The sequence below is a fragment of the Pinus tabuliformis genome, chromosome 1_2 (assembly GCF_031772625.1).
Source record: "Pinus tabuliformis cultivar Carrire ecotype Pingquan chromosome 1_2, CPIR1, whole genome shotgun sequence".
In the NCBI taxonomy this organism is placed as follows: Eukaryota; Viridiplantae; Streptophyta; class Pinopsida; order Pinales; family Pinaceae; genus Pinus; species Pinus tabuliformis.
In genome coordinates, this window is record NC_142298.1 from 485,236,668 (window position 1) to 485,254,707 (window position 18,040).

Consider the following 18,040-nt stretch of genomic DNA (forward strand, 5'->3'; position numbering starts at 1 on the left):
AGAAATGGATTCAGCACCATCAAAAACCTCTAGGGTACCTAAAATTAGGAAATTTGACGATTTTTACTTGGATTCACAAAAATCCCTGCTGAATATTTTCAAAATATAGCCAAAATTTCCATAACTTTCAAAGCAAAAAAACATTATGGTTAGGCTGGGCCTAAAAATACCTTCAAAAATGTGATGGTGATTTTTATGCTTAACCTAATTTATGGAAATTAGCACAAATTTGTGAGAATTATCTAATTGGATAGATTGCCCGTACACTTTCACTTGTGATTACCCCTATATTCTTACCCCTATTAGACGGTATTGGTTAGTTGCAGCTTTCTACATAAGCATATTAATATTACAATTGCGCTACTCATGGACTATATGCACCCTGCTTCCAAGAAATTTTCAAAGGAGGGTATCCATACACGAAACTTCTCTAAAGCATAGGCCAAAACACCCTTTCGCTAACTTATTTTCAAGCGAAGCACAAATTGTGGCAACTACTCTGCGATCCACGCGAGTGAACGACCCGGTGACCGTCTACTGTACCCAGTTCAGTCTCACTTGTCGGAAGCAAGCTCCGCAAATTTAGTTGAGAGAATTTCGAGAGGAGAGAGGGGTTAGAAGCGACATCAAGCCATTTCTATTCCGATTTCGGGTTCCTCAACGAGCTTTTATCGGTGAGATCTTCATGAAAATACGATTATTTTTTGCAGAAATAAATATGCATTTTTTTATTATCTTTCACACTCTGACAATTGACATTACTCATGACACCTTTGAAACAAAACACTCTGTTTGCGTACAATTTATCTCCATTTTAATTCAAGGGATCGTTTTGATTCTCTTTTTATCATTTTTCTAGAACATGTTAAATTGAAACGATACATTGTAAATTATGGCTCACAGGTAGCTGTAATTCGATATTTTCTGTATCTTACGCTGGACTCTGCTCAACTCTAATCGATGCTTTAAGTATCTTGCCTGGATTTAGATAGCATTAGATCTCTATATGGTTTACTTTTTCCAGGGCAGTCTTACATGGAACAAGATTAGGTTTGGTTAGTTTAGCGAGGGTTTCTTAATGTGAAGGCTGTTTTTCAGTCTAAAGTCTAAAAATATTTATTTGGACCTCGAACATCATTCCTTAAAGGCTTCTTTTAAGATCAACATAAATAACTTTAGATAAAAAAATCATGAATTTGACAAATTCTTTAAGTAGTTTATACCTATTTTTAAGAAAATATACTCTCATCCGCGGACTTTTGGCACTGTTGGATATTGTCAGAAAATATCACATGCATTTTCTCTTAGGACAAAGTAAAGCAAATAACGGAAACTCGTTCTTAAATTAGGTTATGATTGTAGTTTAAAGCTTGGCAAAATTCATTTCCTTTTTAGTCAAACTTGTTCTGACTTCATAGAATTTCTTATAACGTGGTTCACAAGAAAAAAGTATGAGGATGGATTGTTTATTCAATTAACCTTAATTAATCTACCGGTGTCAAATGACCTTTGTTTAATATACTGTGCAAAATCTAATCTAATTTAAATTTAATTCAATTTGATCTCTAGTTGCAGGCATTGCAAAATGTCCCCAAGTCAAGTAAAAAATTCCAAAATATTACACATTTTTCATTTTTATTTTCTTGGAGTAGGCTTAACCTACCTTAAAGATTTTGCAGGTCATGACTATATTTTATTTTTTCTGACACTAACACTAAGCGCAGTTGACTTCGAGATATACGTTGCGCAAAGTGGCTGTAGGTGTCAACTTCAGAAAAATGCGAATCAGAACTGCATTACGAAGTTGATACTGAAAGGCCACTTTGCAAGTTTGCACTGACAGCTGGCTGTTTGAGCATATTATCTAGATTCTAAAGAAAGTATATTGGTTAACATATATGAAAATAGGAGTCTTGAATTACCTCGGTAGTTAGTTGAAGAACGCACGTAATATTTGCAGGATTCATCATTAACAGATACTTTACCGACCACAGTGCAACAGCCTTCTATTTCGTCCCCTCGAATACTCACTATAATAGGCGATGAAGTCTACTAAAGCTCTTGAGAGATGTAAGAGGGTGCTTGAAATGAGTGAGGCTTAAAAATTAAAATGCTCACGTAAAGCAATTGGCATGTGTGAAACATTCCATGTGTATCATTAGTCGGAAAAAATGTAATTAAGGTGCAGTTGAATGAAAAGTAGGAAGAGAAAAAAATTCAAGCATTTCTTTTTCAATCAGTAACCACTCTTACACTTTTCTCTGTATTTATCCATATTTGAATACAAAAATGCATCGATATTTAGATGAAATCGCTTCACTTAGATGATAGCAAACTCTATAATTAAGAGGGAAAAGTAAAAGCTAAAAGCTTCTATAAATATTGCAACTAATATTCTTAGGTATGGTTCATTTCAATGAAGGTTTGTAAATATAGATCAAAGCAATGTCTTTTATGCATTTGAAATCTTGTACTTACCACCTACACTATATGTTGGATATAAAGCCATATTTCCAAACACCCCTTAAAATAAAGCTCCAAATAATTGACACACACATGATACACTCCCCGGATATGTGATGCCCCACACACACATGATGATTTTCCTCTATGAGTGCTGTCCCACACATACACACATAGTTGATGAACCACATGCAACCTCCGCCTTTATAGTCATCTTTCAAGGGTATATAGAGCTCCTAAGTCACACAAAACTTGGAAACGAGTACGAGTTTTGGGAATAGGAATGCCTGGAAACATGATCCCTAAAAAAAATTATATATATTAAAAATAATTACAAATTACAAATACAAAAATGAAATATAGACATAAAGGTCCAAATTTTTAAGAAACTAGAACATTTGAAAAACACTTTGAATCCATTCAAATATTGATTTATCCTTCACTTACACAATGAGAGAATGTGAGAGTTCTTTCCCTATAGCTGAAAGTGAAAAAATATTGATGAAAAATGTTTTTTAGAGCTGGATAGGTGGGACAGATCCAGGGCTTGTGTCCTAGCATGTCTGTGTTTGATATGTGGGATACAAAAATGGGCTATCAGTTGGATGTTTCCTGTTTCTTAGGTTTCTAGAGATTTCTATTTTTTTTTTCAAATGGATGTAAAAACTAATTAAGTAGGTTTAGAAACTAATTAGAGGTTAATTTGTCTTTATTATCCATAGATTATGGTTTTTAGACTTCTAATGTATCACATGCTCATCATGGGTGTTATGCTGACCTTGAAAAACTTAAAATCATGTTGAAACATGGGAATTTCATTTTGAAATGGCCCTTAATGCCCTCAATGTACTATACCACATTTCCAACTAGAAAAATGACATACAAAGCAACCCAGGGCATTTTCAGGTTGTTTCGTCCTTGTTTCCTCATTTTGGCATGTTTTTGGTAGTGGTACGGGGTTGTTTTGGGTGTTTCTTGCAACTGAGTGTAGCTCTCATTATAGGCTTCTTGAAAGGTAGGATTTTCATTTCTTTCTTCATAGGAAGTGAAAATTTTGGATGCAATCACTATTTCACAACAATCAATAATTCACTGAGGTCAAACCTTCTTTCAGTGTCATCTTTGTTTCCCTTTGCATCTTTGACTTTTTTTTTTCCACAGAAAAATTCCATCCTTTTATTAATAAAAAGGGTTACATAAAGTATGTAAGGGTGACACCAAGCCGGAAACCGCCATCAAATAGGCGTGACTCAGCAAACAAAAAACCTCTCTGACGGAGATCCCATCACAGGAGGGGAGAGCCTCCCTAAACACTCAAAACGATTGAGCATCGTCCTAACGTTCATGCAGCTAAACAGTGAAGACTGCGCGGACCCATAACAAAAAAGGAAGCCGCTATGAAAAAACTAGAAACTCTGCCCGGGCATCCACATATTGGGAAAACAGCCCAAGAAAGACGGCAGAGGAGAAAATGAGAGAGTGGAGACATGGAGAAGAGAAACGAAAACACACACAAATATATACAGGAACAGAGGAAGTGAGGAGAAAGATTAAGCGAAGATAGGTTGTTCAACAGGCCGAACAGACCCGTTATCAACCTCCGAGACAGTCCACAGCCCCATCTCACTAGCTACTCCTTCTTTGGAAAGACGATCCGCTTCAGAATTCCTTTCCCGGTATATATGACTTAGAGAAATCTCCATAAAACAGTTCCTGAGCCGAGAAACTTCTTTAAACAGAGGAAGCAGAGTAAGATTATGACAGCGATGAGTCCCATTGAACCAATGGACCACATTCATGGAATCCCCAAAAAGCTGAACTTCTCGCACCTCTTTTGCATCTTTGACTTACATATGGAGGCATATTGAATACTTTTCTTTTGGTACCTTTTTTGGTGTATACATTCATTGTTGTTGCAAACAAGCTATTGCCAGTTAGAACTGAATATTCATTAAATTGGATCTTCATCATTCTTCTTTAAGAATTACACCTTTGTTATCACAACTTACGCCTTTATACCACGCCTCCTTTGAGGTCTTTGCATGAATGCCATGTAGCATTTGTGAATCCTGAAGGTTTAACAATATTATGACCAATGCTTTACCATTATTCTTCTCCCACTTTGGTATCACATACATTGATAGGTTAAATCTATAGGTATCTATAGATAGTGCAACTCCTAGGGATTGTTTTACTCCCATGAAAGTTTTACCGATATAGATCGAGGCATTATCTTTATCATTTGAAATACGGTATTTACTATATAGTGTATATAATATGTGTTGAAAATGGAACTCTCTCACACATGCTTAACTATTTAATTAAATTACATAGACAGTATTATTGAGGTAACCCAATTATGTTATTTTGGTGGTTAGGGAAGTTGAGAGGCTTGTGATATTCAATATTTAACTAGATAAATGATCAAACTCCACAAGTATCATGGATTTGGTGTATGAAAGAGAGATTATAATATATTATGTCCGTAAGTATCTAAAAGTGGCTAGTAATATCTCAACAGGTTTGTGATTCAACGGTGAAGATGGTGGCATATTAAGCCACTCACTAAGGTTTAATTCCTTTGGAGAGGAAGGTACAAATCTTGGGTGATTTTGATGGAAGAATACTTCCCTGCCATGGCAACTTAGTTGAACAATTGTTCTTTTGTCCCATGGTTTGCGTTTCTAGGTCATTTTGCCTATGTAAGCACACTCTATGTAGTGCTTGATCTCTTTTTCTTAGTTGTAATGCTTCTCTTGAGTGTAAAGGAAACACCTTCAGAAAAAAGTGGTCTATAAGATTGGGGAATTACATCATAATTCTCCATTTATATAGGCACTCTCGGGGTAAGATTATTAAGACCTTGTGCCCCATCTTAAAAAATAAGAATTAAGGAAGCTAAATAAGTACATAAAAATACAAGAAACAACAGAAAGAGTAAGTCCAAAACATTGTGGCCTATCAAATGTTACAGCCTAGTGGGTGATTTGAAATGGATCAATATATTTGTTTCTTTCTTGGATTCTTTTATTGAGTGGACAAAACTTCAAAAGTCATAGTCATGATCTTGTTGGGGTTATTTCAGAAAAAAAATCTAGAATTGTGTGTTTTCTAATCTTGACTCATCCATTCCTTCTTGTTGAGTGGAAATCGTCTTTGTGTGAAAATTTCATCTATCACAACAACGGAAATTATTTTCCTAATTGTTAATTTATTTAACATCTTATTTGCAGTTTGCTACGACAAATACCAAATAATTCACACTGTGATTTTCACAAATAAACCGCGGAAGAAAATAGCATTGGAAAATCTAGCACACACACATAAAAATATGACACTGTTATTTTTGGACACATGTCCCCCGAAAAACCCAACTTGCGAAGTGCAACAACTGAGGGTTTTATTATTATGTAGCAGTGAAATCTGAGTGCAATCTATGGATGCCTAACTGGCAATCCAAACAACAAGTATTTGACAAAAATAATTAGAGAGAAGAAATTCTCTCACTCCACAAGCAATTCCGACACTGGCTCCTCTTGAAAAACTAGCTGTCTAAAACCCAACACAGGCCCTCTACGCAATCCTCACACGTGTGGCTTAGATCAGCCTTCAAGCAAGCTGTCTTCCCTGCCTCTGCTGCTGGAAGTGACTCTCTGGTCCTTTGAAAGACTTTCCTGGCCTCTAGAAGTTGAATCGACTTTCTCCCCAGCTAAATCGAATTGCTCTGCTTTAGCTACCGCGCATTCCTTATGTTGCTTCTGCTTGGATCACTTCTGTCACTTGTAGCTGTCCTTGTCCTTGTCCCTCATTGTCTTTGCTTCGATCTCTGGCTCTCCAGCAACTGCTGCTACTCTTTGGATATTGATCTGCCAAGGAAATTGAACTCCTTAAGTGTCTTCTCCAAGTGCCCATCAACTTCTTCTTATAATCCTTTGTTGGAGCACCAATGACCAAGATTAAAACTTAATCAAGGGCTAGGATCATCTTGAAGTTGAGCCATGTGAGTTTTTAGATTGTTCTTGTTGAAATTTCTAAGTATTACCCGTTAGAAATTCTATCTGTATTCTCTGGTTTATTTCGCTTACTTGTTTAATTATTAACAAGTTATTTAACCATATAAATACTGAAATAAACACAATACAATCTCAATCTACCGGTCAATTGCTGAAAGAAATGAACAAACACATAAGGAACACCGTTATTTTTGGACAATCGTCCCCGGAAAAACCCAACTTGGGAAAATCGGTGCAACAGTTCTGAGGGTTTTATGATTAAGCAACTTTTCTTGAGTACACCGGGTGCCAAACTGGCTCACTCGACATAGATAAAAAATCTGGCAGTAATACCTCTCTTCGGAAGCAGATATTCTGGAAGTCTGCCCCACGAAACCCTCTCCAACACAATCTAAAGCACTGTGTCAACCCTCTTGGCCTTTGCGTCAGCCTGAAACCCTCTGCGTCAGCCCTCTGAGGCTCTGCGCAACCTCTCTGGCCCTCTGTGTCACTTCTGCAGCCTCTGCGTGGATGACGCAGGCCCTTCTGGCCTCTGCGCAATCACTGCTGGCCTCTACGTGGCTCCCTTTGCTTCTGCGCTGGTCTTCTGACACTATCTCTGCCTCTCTGCCTCGTACTCACTGCCCCTCGCTGCAACTCTGATCAATGGTTGGATTTCTCTTAGCAGACCTCGCTCTAGAAAATCGAACTGCCTGATCACTCTGGTGTGTCTCCAACTGACCCACAAGTTTCTGTTGAGTCTTCAACGACCGAGATTACATCTCTAATCAACGACTAAGATTAGATTTGGCTTGATCCATGTCATTTAGAACCTTCTAACCCAGTTTTATATTAATACCCATTAATATTTTTATTTTCCTAAGTTTAGACTTAGGAACCCATTAAAAATATTAATTATTTTAATATCTCCTTCACTGGGTAGAATTTCCCCAAACCATTTCTGGGTCTTGGAGATCTCATGTGCTTTAGCCTCTCCACCAATTTTCATGGCTAGAGCACATCTGATGCTACCCCAAATCAACAGTTCTCACTTTGACTCAATTAATTTTTATTAATTAACCAGTGTTCCTAAGTTTAGACTTAGGAAACATTAAAAAATAGGTTAATAATCTAATTAAGTCATCTCTAGGTGAAATTTGCAATAACGATATCAAGGTTTTGGAGATCTCATTCATTCTAGCCTCTCCACCAAATTTCGTGGCTAGAACACATCTGATGCTACAAAAACTAACACTTCAATGTTTGCACATTGTAGTGCTACATGTTTTCTAGTGAAGGACAATAGTTTGTAGGGGTTATGTGTAGCAGTGATGACCTTCATATACTTGGGGTTTGGAGCAATTTTGACGTTGGCTCCTCCTAAAAGACTAGCCGTCCAAACCCCAACATAGGCCCTCTACGCAGTCCTCACACGTGGCTTAGATCAACCTTCAAGCACGCCGTCTTGCTTGCCTCTGCTGCTAGAAGTGACTCCAATTTCCGGCCTCTAGAAGCTTAATTGACTTTCTCCCCAGCTAAATCGAATTGCTATGCTTCAGCTACTGCGCATTCCTTGCGCTGCTTCTGCGTGGATCACTTCTGTCACTTGCTGCTACCCCTTCGGATTTGGAAAACTTCCTCCGGATCACTGCCTCTGTCCCTCATTGTCTCTGCTTCGATCTCTGGTTCTCCAGCAAGTGTGCTGCTCTTTGGAAATTGATCTACCAAGGCAATCGAACTGCTCAAGTGTCTTCTCCAAGTGCCCATCAACTTCTTCTTATAATCCTCTGTTGGAACACCAACGACCAAGATTAAAACTTAATCAAGGGCTAGGATCATCTTGAAGTCGAGCCGTGTGATTTTCTAGACTATTCTCACCTTGACTCAATTAATTTTGATTATTAACTAGTTTTCCTAAGTTTAGACTTAAGAAACATTAAAAATTGGGTTTATAATCTAATTAAGTCATTTCTAGGTGGAATTTCCAGAAACGATATCTATGTTTTGGAGATCTCATGCATTCTAGCCTTTCAACCAAATTTTGTGGCTAGAACACATTCGATGCTACAAAAACTAACACTTCGATGTTTGCACATTGTAGTGCTACATGTTTTCTAGTGAAGGACAATAGTTTGTAGGGGTTATGTGTAGAAGTGATGACCTTCATATACTTGGGGTTTGGTGGATCGTGAACACGAAGGTCTTGTGAAGGATGCAATACTATATAGTTTTTAGATGAAGTGAGTGCAATATTGGATGGTTGACTTGGTGCTTGGCCTCCTTGTTGAGGTGTGAAACTTGTGGTGGATGTTGTTGCATGTTGGGAGGGATGAGCATTGACATAGAAAAATGTGTTTTGAGTTTGTGGAGATTGGCTTGCTCAACAACTTGTCATTTGGATTGAGCGGAGAAAAGGTGAGTTGGTAGCTTTGATGGTCCATGTGAAGCCTATAGGCATTAGAGTATGTGTTACCCCTCCTTCCAGCAAGGGTACCCCTAGTAAGTTTTGCTTTATCATTTGCATTTTGATGAGCAAGGCAGTTTAGTGGTATGGCATAGACCTCCTTGATGGGCTGGTTGCTTTCTGATTTTTGGGTACTTTGATGTTTCCCAAGGTAGTTCATGTATATCGAGGCATTGGTCACACCTCCCGAGGCACTATTGGGGTATTTATGGACACTTGGACACCGACACATGCCACATGGAAGATGCTTGGGCCAATGGGCACTGATGTCCCTGTTGTTCTGTGAGCAGATTTTTGCCTATTTTGAGGGTCGATCTCTCTCTTAAAGGCTTATATCAGCTATGTGATATTTTGGATGAGGTGGATTGGTCACTAGAGTGACTTATGTTGACTTGGCATTCACATAGAACAAGTGTGATAATGTGGACATGTTTAAATAACATTATTTAGAGAATGATGAGCTGGAAATGAGGGCTGATCCCATTTATCTTTGATGTCACTTCGCTGGCTGGGTGTTTAATGACCAAATTTTTGACATGTAGAGACATCACACATGCTTCATGAAGTGCCTTGACCCAAGGTATGACCATGGGCATTAGTTTGAGACATTATTTGGAGGTGTTGGACTATTAGTTTACATGATTTATGGAACTGTTATGATGAATCCGCTCTCATCATTGACTTTTCCTTGAGGCCGTTGCACTATATGAGGCTTGGACCATATGTTTGTTAGAGAATCTTTAACTTGGGAGGTCGCTTCATCACACTTTGAGGATGAATTTGCACTTTTGGGGAGAATAGTTGACCATTTACAACAACTTTGGAGCCTTTGGAGACTAGATGTGGCACCATGGACCAATGTGTTAAAACTTCGGCTCGGGTTTGGAACCAGCTGAGGGTCGACTCTGACTGTGACTCCGACTCGGTATCGACTTGGCTAGTTTGATTTCAATGACTCGATCGTTGTAAAAAATACATTAAATATTTTTTTTTTATTTATGAAAAAACATAATTTTAAAGATTTCCATTCATGTTTCCAAACACAAAGCATTAGAATATAGAGAGAAGACAACATATGATCAAAGTAGGCTCATGAATATATCCATTATATCAAAATGGCACCCAGTGCACTGTCCAATACATACATGATATAGAGATCAGAACAAAAACACGTAACCAAGGAGGCTCTAAATGGCCTCTACAACAAAAGTAAAACATCACTAGTTACTAGTCACTAGTCACTGGTGGCTACTGTTAGAGAAGCCAACATCATCTGGCCCAGAATCTGAATCGGAGTGAGACAGGGAAAACCATGGCTCCTCCTCCTCATCATGATCTCCCACTGCAACTGTAGAAGTAGTAGCACTAGCAAGCGCAATGAGGGGTTTGGGTAGCTTTTATAGGCTTAGGAAAGGTTAGATGGACAAGCAAAAACCTAAAACCAAAAAATAACCAAGTTTGGAGTCTGCTTTCCCTCTAAATTCCGCTGCTGACCGGGTTTGACTGGCTCGGCCGGTTTAAGTTAGACTTGCTTGAGCTGACCATCACCAACTTGGCCGGTTCGGTTACAGGCCGATTCGGTAATAGACCGGCTTTTGAACGGGTTTTTATACCAAGTCGACCTAGGCAGGGGTTAGGCTCAGTCGGTTCGGCCAATTCCGAATTGGTTTGGTCGGTTTTTAAAACACTACCATGGACTATTCTTTGTCTTTTTTCGATGGATAGATCCCTCTTGTGGGGCTTTTACTTATCTTCTAATTGTACATTTGGCTTGATCACTTTAATTAATGATGTGTTAGATTACTTGATTGTGAGAGCATTCCTCTCCATGGAGAGCTTATTGGATATATCTTTCTTGAAGCATTTTTGGTGTTAAGGGCTTTATCTATGTGGTGAATGTTTTTGACTTTTAGAGGTTTGTCTTGCTTGGTTACCTTTGTAGCTTTCAAAGGCATCATTGCGATTAATTAGGACTACCACAAGGCTACTAGGATCGATCCATTAAAGGGCAATATCTTGGAAGGAGAACGTCCATGGTTCATTTTCTCACATTCTCCTTTGTTGGTTTGGGTTAAGCATTGATACTTCTTTTTAGGCTATACCCTAAGGTTCCTTAGTAAGGGTTTTGATTTTATTTCATGACATAGTTAATGTTGTGGTTTAAGGCCTTTCTCCTTTGGAGGGATTCTTTCTAGTGGGGCCTTGGTTTCATAATTTGCCTTGATTAGCCAAGACACTACTATATGCTTGGGTTCTAGTTTCTTTCCTTAATCCACTATTGATTGGAGTAGAGAAGTAAGGGTTCTGCTTGTCTAGATGCCAAGGCTAGTAGAAGGACCCATAGGACAACCACTTAGCAGAATATTAATTTATTTAACTATCTCCTAAAGTTAGACTTAGGAAAAACTAAAATCCTAAAGTCAACTTATGATTTAATCTCATCCCTTCATAAATATCTCTAATCTCAACCATTAAGAGTGATGCTAGGGTTAAGGTCGAAATTATAAGAGGAGATAGAGCGAAGAGGTGGCTAGCTCGAAGGGCACAAAGAGAGTGTGTCAGAGTCATGTTGTGAAAATCGCGATTGGGATTAAATCGGTGCGGGGAACGAATTAGAAAAAATCGGAAAATTCGGGAAAAAATCGGGAAAAAATCGTTTGGTACAAAAATATTCATTTTTTTTTCACTTTTTTTAATATCTAAACCATCTACAACATAAAATAAATACATTGACACATAAATATGATAAAAAAACTAATATATAAGATGTTTAATATAATTTCTAGCGCTAAAATCACACATAACATTGAATCATGTCCTGAATAGTAAGTCCTGACTCCTGAGTCCTAACTCAACCTCAAAATATCAACAAAAAATATGATAATGTATCTCATCATGTCATAATGTCATATACAATAAAATAAAAGTCTAATCCTATTGATTTCCTCTGCCCCTCTTGCGAGAAAATGCCACAGCTTTCCCTTTCCCTCTAGATGTAGATGCTGGTGCCCGTGCTGGTGGAAATGGCAGTGGAGTCTGATGTGCTCTAGAAGTTGAAGAACTAGAAGTAGGAGCTATAGGAGGTAGACCACGTCCTCTACTGGTGGCAGTGGTAGCCCGGGCAGGCGGTGTCACCTCCTCCTCCTGTTCCTCCTCCTCCTCCTCCTCCTCCACTTGCTCCTCCTCCTGCTCCTCCCCCTCCACTACATCCTGCACTAACCAATCATCAGCAGAATCCATGAGAGGCCTCTCGGCCTCAACCCTCCATGCAGTAGTGGTGTCAATCCCATCCAATGAGATGGCATCCACATCAGGTGTCCTCTCAAGTTGCCTCACCCACAATCGAAGATTGTAGTAGACGTAGACCATGTCATTAAGTCGCTGGGACTCCAACCTGTACAAAGATCATGAAATAATAATTAATAATTATAAAAAAAATATTGTTTAATGAATTCAAAAATTTATTTGGAAATTTGCAATATTTTAAATGTTTAAGTGTTAACCTGTTGCGCTTCTTGTTGTGTATTTTTTCAAATACACTCCAGTTGCGCTCACATCCTGAGGAGCTGCATGTTTGGCTGAGGATGCGAATGGCAAGCTTTTGCAGAAGGGGTACCCTGCCACCATACATTTTCCACCATGCATCTACAACAAAATTACAAATAAAATTTTAAATAAACATAAGAAAAAAATGGAATTTGAAGAGACAATGAAATTTGAAACAAAGTTACAAACTAAAAAATACCTGGCATTTTAATCATCCTATCAGTGATAGCCATCTCAAAGCCAAATGTGCCACCTGCCATCTTATATGTCTCAATTTGTTTAGAGATCTCTATACGTTGTTCTGGAGATCGCACCATCTTCTGGACACAGGATAAGAATCCATCCATGATCTCAGCATCAAAATCAAACCCACATGCATAAGAAAATGCAGGGTTCAGGAAAAGCCCAGCAGCATGAATGGGACGATGGAGTGTGTTGTTCCATCGCTCATCAATCACTCCCCATAGAAGGAGTTGTTTCCGAAACCCATCATCTCCCTTATCATCATAGTAGGCCCGAATGGCTTCTTTGGCCCTGTCCATGGCTTCATACAAATAGCCCATTGCGGGCTTCTCACCATCAACCAACCGAAGAACCTTTACCAAAGGTTCAGTAACGGCGCACACCTCCTGCACTCCCGCCCAAAAGTCTTCCTGGTATAAAACTAGTCTGCATACAGCCTCTCCTTCTGGTTTGCGGCTCATTGACAAAGCACGCCACTCCTCTGAAAGAAACATTCTCTTCACATCCCACATAGAATTCAAGAGGGATTGAAGAGATATGAAACTCGTGGAAAACCGTGTAATGGCGGGGCGCACCAACTCTTTGTTGTTGGTGAATCTTCTCATCAAGCTAAGCACAGATGTATGATTATATATAAATTTTGTAATGCTTTTTGGTGAGTCAACAATATCTTTGACAAAGGGAATTTTCCCTATGTCCTCTAACATCAAATCAATACAATTGGCAGCACAAGGTGTCCAAAATAAAGTAGGATGCCTCTCCATAAGCACTCTACCAGCGGCAACATAATTTGCAGCATTGTCCATTATGACTTGGACAACATGTTGTTCACCCACCTCCAAATAAACAAATCCAGCAAATCACATAAAGTTCTTGCATCTTTGATTTGTGCAGATGCATCAATAGATTTGATAAACATAGTCCCCTTGGGACAACTAACCAAGAAGTTTATAAGGGTTCTCCCCTTTTGGTCAGTCCAACCATCTGACATAACAGTGCATCCTGTTTGTGCCCATGATGCCCTAAAATCCTCCAATCTTTGGGTGCAGTCACGCTTTTCATTTTGAAGAATCCGGCCTCTGAAATCATGATAAGAAGGGATTTTGTACCCCGGGCCAACATTGGCAATAGCATCAACAGTAGGTTGGAAAACTGGATTATTCCTTACAATGCTGAAAGGAATATCACTCCAGAGGAGAAATTTTGCCATCAACCTGTCAGCTTGTTCTTTATCAGTTCTTTTTAGCATTGAACCGATAGATGGCTGTGAACCAGGTGTGGTTCGAGGAACAAAAAATGATGATGCAGCTACCGGATTGACTGATGCTGCAATAGAACGAGTGCCACTTGGCCCACTTCCTTCAGCTGACCTTTTTAGTTGCCTTTTGAGTTCTTCTTTGGCCTCTCTAGTCTGCTTTAATTCTTCCAATGCTCTCATGGCTTTTTGGATAAGTTCAGCATTTGTATTTATACAGGGCCCCACATCATGTCCAACGATTTGTGCAAGGTGAAACTTCAACCTGTACACCCCCCGTACATCTCCTTTCCACACAACTTGCAACTCAAGTTTTGTCTATCATTCAGAGCACGAGGTACAACATATTCCCAGATTGGATCCAATTTCCTTTGCATGTTTGTTTTTGAACTTTGAAGTTGCAAACTTGAAGTTTTGAATGGTGTTTTGGTGCAGTTGTGAACCTATGGGAAAATAACTTAATAAGGATTAGGATTACAATTTAGCATTTACAAAATTACAAGTTACAAATTTACAAATTACAATTTAGTATTTTAATTTTTAATTTTTACATTGATGATTGAATGAAAATTCAAGTTACCCATAACCCAACCTAAAACATCCATTCCAAAGTTCAAAGTTTCAAACACAAATTACCCAACCATTCCAAACCCAAGTTACCCAACCAAATGGCAAAAACAATGAAAAATTAAAAAACATAAACAATGTTTAAAAAAATGAAAAAAAAAATTGGTTCCCATAGTCATACCAAGTTACCCAACCCAAAACAATGAAGAAATACAAAAAATTCTTTAAAAACAATGAAAACAAAAGAAAAATGGTGCCCATACCAAGTTTCCCAACCAAAAACAATGAAAAACATACAAAAACAATGTTTTTAAACAATGAAAACAAAAAAAAAATAATCCTCATACCGTTTCTATGGAGAAATCAGTGGTCTCCTCGTGATTTTCTCCTCTAAGCACTTAGGCTGAAAACCCTCTTCAGCTTGGTCTCCAACAGCTCCTCCTCCCTTCGCGCGTGACTGTGCAAATGAGTGCATGAAAACCCAAAAAAATGTTATAAAAACACGCTGCCGCGGCCTCCCACGATTTTTTCGTTTTTATCGTGAAAAAATCACGATTTTTTTCAGAAAAAATCGGCAAAAAAAATTACCGCGATTTTTTCGTATAAAAATAGCGATTTGATCGGCAAAAAATAAAAATTGCGATTTTTTCATTAAATCGCGATTTGATCGCGATTTTTTCATTAAATCGCGATTTGATCGCGATTTTCACAACACTGTGTCAGACCAGCGAAGGGAGAGACTAGGGTTTCTGCAAATTGTAGAGTTTCAACGACCAGGAAGGAGAGAGGAAGAGAGGGTCGAATTACCCTTTCTTAATGAACTTCAGCAACAATTTAGCTCGCATGTGTGAAGAGAGAGAGAGAGTTGCACGTCCGTACAAGGCGTAGATAGGTTGAACTGCGCAACCATTTGGCAGAGCGAGTGTGTATAGGGAGTTCGACTTTCCTTGGGGGAGTTGATCAAAATTTTTATGTGGTGTAAGGGAAGTTTTCCCTTGCTGTAAATTTTCTAGAAGAATTACCTTTGCTGAAGATAATAAAACACACACAATTTATAGGATTTCCCAGAGTTGGGGTTTCCTGGGTATATCTTGTGTTCTATGTGTTGAATGTGTTTGTCTTCTGAATTAATTATTTCCACTGTGTATGCTAAGTTAGAAAAGTTAGTGTATTTGTAATTTAAGTTTCCAGAACAACTATTGTTTGTATTTTTGGTAGCACACGTAGAAAATTGCAAATTAGTTATTGGGTTTTAAAGAAAAATAACATGGTATCAAAGCCTAGCCTCTGATTGAAGACCAAACACAGATTTTATCTTTAGGAGCAGGTCTTGCGATTAAGAGGGAGCGAGTTCCCTTGTTCAAGTTGGCTGATAGGGTTTCTGGGCAATACAAATTGGCAGTATGGCGTATTAGGGCCTCAAATTTGAGGATAGGTCGGACAGTGCATCCATTTTTTTTTTTGTGTGAGAGGATAGCTGTGGTGTTGGAGGAACAAGGGGTGTGGGGATTTGTTGATAATGTCCTAGTTTCACCCAATTACCCTTAGCAATTGGTTGCGCTTAACCGATGAGATGCTAAGGTGAGAAGAATCATCTTAGAGGGAGTCAAAGACCACATTATTCCTCACTTGACCAGGAAAAGGACAACCAAAGCCATGTGGGCTACCATCATTAGCCTCTATCGGGGTTTGAACGAGGCCAAGAAACTAGTGTTGAAACATAAATTGTAGACAATTAAAATGTCCAAGTTTGATTGTTTTGTGTCTTACCTCACCAAGTTTACCCAAGTGAAGGAAGAGTTGGTTGGTGTGGGCGAGATAGTTCCAGATAGGGATCTGGTAAACTTTGCCCTCTTGGGTTTCACGAAATCTTGCCAAGCATGCATAGATGGGATATGTGCTAGAGAAAATCTTTCATATTGGGAGTGATTATGCGGTGATTGTGTACAAGAAGAGATTCATAGACCAACTCAATTTGGATCTCGTGTTAAGACCGAGGAAGATGAAAATTTTGGCCTAGCTAGCGAAGAGGGCAAGTCAAAAGGGAAAAATAGCAGTGGTGGTGGAGAGTCAAGCTCCAAATGTGAGAAGAAGAAAAAGGATCTGAGCAAGATCAAGTGCTTTCGTGCCACTAATTTGGGCACTATGCTACTAAATGCCCTAACACGAAGAAAGGGTTCAAGCAGGATTAAGTAGCAGCCTTTGCAGAGATAAATGAGTTCTCTTCTCATTTCGTGGAGTTTTCAGTCATTGCTTGTATGGCAAACTCAGTGGCTACTAGTTTATGGTATCTAGATAGTGGTGGGCCTTGTCACATGATAGGGAACATGAACTACTTCAGCTCACTGTCAGAAAGGGACATGCAATTCGATATTGAGATGGGAGATAATGGGAAGTATCGGGTTGAGGGCACTGGTACAATTCGATTTGAGAGGGACTTTAGAAACCCTCTGTATCTCAAAGATGTTCTTTACGCACTAGGGCTGAAGAAGAACCTCATTTCAGTTTCAACATTGGAGGATAAAGGGTACGAAGTGATCTTCAGACAAGGTAGAGTTTTTATAAAACTCTCAGACTCCAAGGTGGCTAAGTAGATTGGGGTTAGGCATAAGAACCTGTACAGATTACAATTTGAGACAACCACAACATTAACCAACAAAGGGAGTCATGACTCAGACAGGGAGCTTGGGGAGTTATGGCATAGGTGCATGGGGCATCTGCACCATGGAGCACCAAAAATTCTCAAGGAGATAGCGACAGGGCTGCCATAGTGCAATGTGGATCAGCATGAGGTGTGCAAGGGTTGCACACTTGGCAAGTATGCTAAAACCTCTTTTCCTAGCAGAGACAACAGGGCCAAGGGCATTTTGGACCTTGTTCATTCAGATGTTTGTGGTCCTTTTTTTACAACATCCCTTAGTGGGTAAAAGTATTATGTCACCTTCATAGATGATCATTCGAAGAAAACTTGGATATTTTTCATGAAAAAGAAGCATGAAGTCTTCTCGAAATTTTTGGAGTACAAGGCCTTGGTTGAGAACGATACTGGCAAGAAAATCAAGGCACTGAGGTCTGATAATGGTGGGGGGTACACCTCAAACGCATCCAAGGAGTTGTGTGCCAAGGAGGGCTTAGTAAAAAGGGGTGGCAGAGCACAAGAATAGGGTCATAGTGGGACCGGCCAAAGCCATGTTGCATGATTAGGTGGTGCCCAAGTTTCTTTGGGCTGAGGCATGCAATACAATAGTTTTCTTGCAGAATTGGAGCTCGCACAGAGTGTTGGGGCGAGTTACACCAGAGGAGACTTTTACATGAAAGAAACCGAATGTGTAACATTCCAAATATTTGGTAGTTTGGTGTATTGCCATATACCATAGGAGAAAAGGAAGAAGTTGGAGCCCACAACAAAGAAGGGCATCTTCTTGGGCTACAATGAGACATCTAAGGCATACAGGGTGTTTATACCAGCACTCCGGAAACAATCATTAGGAGAGATGTTAAGTTTGAGGA

At 39.1% G+C, this 18,040-nt stretch overlaps 2 protein-coding genes across 10 annotated transcripts in view; one reads left to right on the plus strand and one right to left on the minus strand.

Annotated features, from left to right (window-relative positions):
- Nucleotides 1–351: 351 nt before the first annotated feature.
- The window catches only part of LOC149206449 (polyadenylate-binding protein-interacting protein 3-like), a 338,082-nt gene continuing 320,393 nt past the window's right edge, over nucleotides 352–18,040 (plus strand). For 5 of the 9 annotated variants that reach the window (XM_089395426.1, XM_089395431.1, XM_089395432.1 and 2 more), the window contains exon 1: nucleotides 352–674. The gene's annotated coding sequence lies outside the window, so the exon portion shown is untranslated. The remainder of the gene's footprint in view (nucleotides 675–18,040) is intronic. The other 4 variants (XM_089395424.1, XM_089395428.1, XM_089395423.1 and 1 more) reach the window with 1 other exon arrangement.
- On the minus strand, nucleotides 11,804–13,119 carry LOC149206450 (uncharacterized). The gene is made up of 2 exons (XM_089393727.1): nucleotides 12,423–13,119; nucleotides 11,804–12,313 (listed from the first exon to the last, which is right to left on the minus strand). Exons 1-2 carry the CDS (start codon nucleotides 12,548–12,550, stop codon nucleotides 11,854–11,856), a joined length of 588 nt encoding a protein of 195 aa, XP_089249853.1. The 5' UTR covers nucleotides 12,551–13,119; the 3' UTR covers nucleotides 11,804–11,853.

Bases quoted from the DNA above. Each gene is read 5' to 3' on its own strand.
- LOC149206450 (XM_089393727.1), bottom strand. From the start codon at position 12,550: ATGTATGGTGGCAGGGTACCCCTTCTGCAAAAGCTTGCCATTCGCATC. The intron at 12,314-12,422 runs GTTAACACTTAA...ATCTTTGTACAG, and splicing joins CACAACAAGAAGCGCAACAG to GTTGGAGTCCCAGCGACTTA.